Source organism: Propithecus coquereli, unplaced genomic scaffold, assembly GCF_000956105.1.
Source record: "Propithecus coquereli isolate 6110/MARCELLA unplaced genomic scaffold, Pcoq_1.0 Scaffold110, whole genome shotgun sequence".
Classification (NCBI taxonomy): Eukaryota; Metazoa; Chordata; class Mammalia; order Primates; family Indriidae; genus Propithecus; species Propithecus coquereli.
The window spans coordinates 5,096,129-5,097,951 of NW_012134970.1; the positions used below are offsets into that span (position 1 = coordinate 5,096,129).

The 1,823-nt window shown below is 38.1% G+C and overlaps 1 protein-coding gene across 1 annotated transcript in view; it reads right to left on the reverse strand.

The window, feature by feature from the left end:
• Nucleotides 1-1,823, reverse strand: part of MROH2B (maestro heat-like repeat family member 2B) — a 55,922-nt gene that overhangs the window by 33,378 nt on the left and 20,721 nt on the right. The window contains exons 12-13 of the mRNA XM_012649565.1: nt 1,743-1,821; nt 1,144-1,187 (exon numbers count right to left, since the gene is read on the reverse strand). Of these exons, the coding sequence (XP_012505019.1) occupies nt 1,144-1,187; nt 1,743-1,821 (123 nt within the window). The remainder of the gene's footprint in view (nt 1-1,143; nt 1,188-1,742; nt 1,822-1,823) is intronic.

Genomic DNA, 1,823 nt, shown 5'->3' on the forward strand with positions numbered 1-1,823 from the left:
AGGAGCTCATTTAGTGGGTCCTTTAAAGAAAAGAAATTAAACAGCTTTGGAGGTTTAAGGGTAGAAGTCATGTGTAGACGGTTTTGGAAAAAAAAGACCAGACATATACTCAACATTGGAAAGGGAAAAGGGACTGTTTTCAAGCCTTCCCAGTAGAGGGAAAAAAATTCCTTCTAGTAAAAACAATTATTTTAAAATGGTGGCAGGGGAAAATCTGGTACGATTTTGACAGAGGGAGGAGGAGATAAAGGAAGCATAGAACCAGAAGGAGAGGTGGATCCTATAGGTGAGGACCAGGGGAGTGGAGTAGTCATTTTTAGTATTTATATTGGGTGAGAATCATTGGTGGCAGCCCTGAAAACATGCCAGTTCTCAGGTTTCATCCCCAGAGATTCTGATTCTGGAAGAGGAGGTGATAGGAGGTAGGGGAGGTGCTGTGGAGAAGGCACTGAAAATTGACACTTCAAGAAGCCTCAGGCCATTCCTATGTTAGTGGCTTATAAAGTGGAAACTCATGTTACAATCTCCTTGTCTGTGGGCTCTTTGACCTCCTGAAGGTTCCTGAAGTCAAAATCTCTGTAAAGCTGATGCCCAGCTCCTGTCTGCAATTCACCATTCTTGGCACTTTGTATTGTCTGTGGCACTGTTTATTTGTAAAGGTCCAAAAAGTTTATGGGTGAGAGAGGAGACTTTTTTCTCTGGAAAAGGGATACGATGTGGCCCTTTGGTTTTTAGAAATCAGGAAAAAGAGAGCAGCAGATAGAGGAGGAAATGAAGTTGTATGGTAAATACAACCATACAACTTGGTATGTGATGGTAAAAGAATGTAGTTGCAAGGAGAGGAAAAACATACTTGAAAATTAAAGAAGATTTAAGAAAGACACAGAGAAAAATATTACTCAGTGAGTCTTCCAAATTGTCTTAGATTCTTAATCAAATTGAAAGCTTAAGATTGCTGTTCAAATTATGGTGATTTAAAGAGCATTATCCTTAAGACATCACTTCTAACATTCTAGTCCTTTTCCCAAGAAAAATAAATGTTATTTACTACCTTTTGGGTACTAGTTCTTTTTAGTTAGGATGGGTAACTTTGGCTGATTTCATCACCCCATCATCAACAATTATTCTAGAAGTAACCCTTACCTGAAGCAGCATGGTTTCCCATAGCACGATACTGGTGTTCTTTCCTAGAAATAAAAATTGATGCAATAACTGTAAAAAAATCCAATACTCAAATTCTCCCTTGCCTTGGGGTGCTGGAATCCCATTTCAAGCTTCTCCATGCTCAGAATGTTTATTTGAGATCAAATTTTCTATGCTGGCAACTTTAGAATACTAGTCAGGTGGAGAGAAGGTCTTCAATCCATGATAAAAATCTAGACTTTTTGATAATTTCAATAGTAACTACTGAAATGACCAGATTTTGACATTCTAACATGAAAGAGTAATAACTTTTTAGAAAAATATTAAAAGTGAGTTTCTCTAGTTACAGGAAAAAGACCAAAGTAAAAGTAAAAATTCCTTCTGATAATGTTACCCACTAGGTCTTCTCACAGCATGAATGTTGGTGGAGAAATAGAACACAAGGAGCAAAGAAAAAAACATAGCTGTCTACCTTGCACATCAAGTTCATTGTTTTTATTGCCTAAAATGAGCAATAATGGCTTTACACAGAGAAATGGTGCATAATTTCTTCATGCTCTTGCTTCATTGGGTAAGGACCTGATCCCACTACCTTGTACCTTCCAGAGGCTGCAGGAGCTCAGGTAAGCGTGTTTGCCACAGGTCTACCAATTTTGGGTGAATCATCTCAGGTAATATCT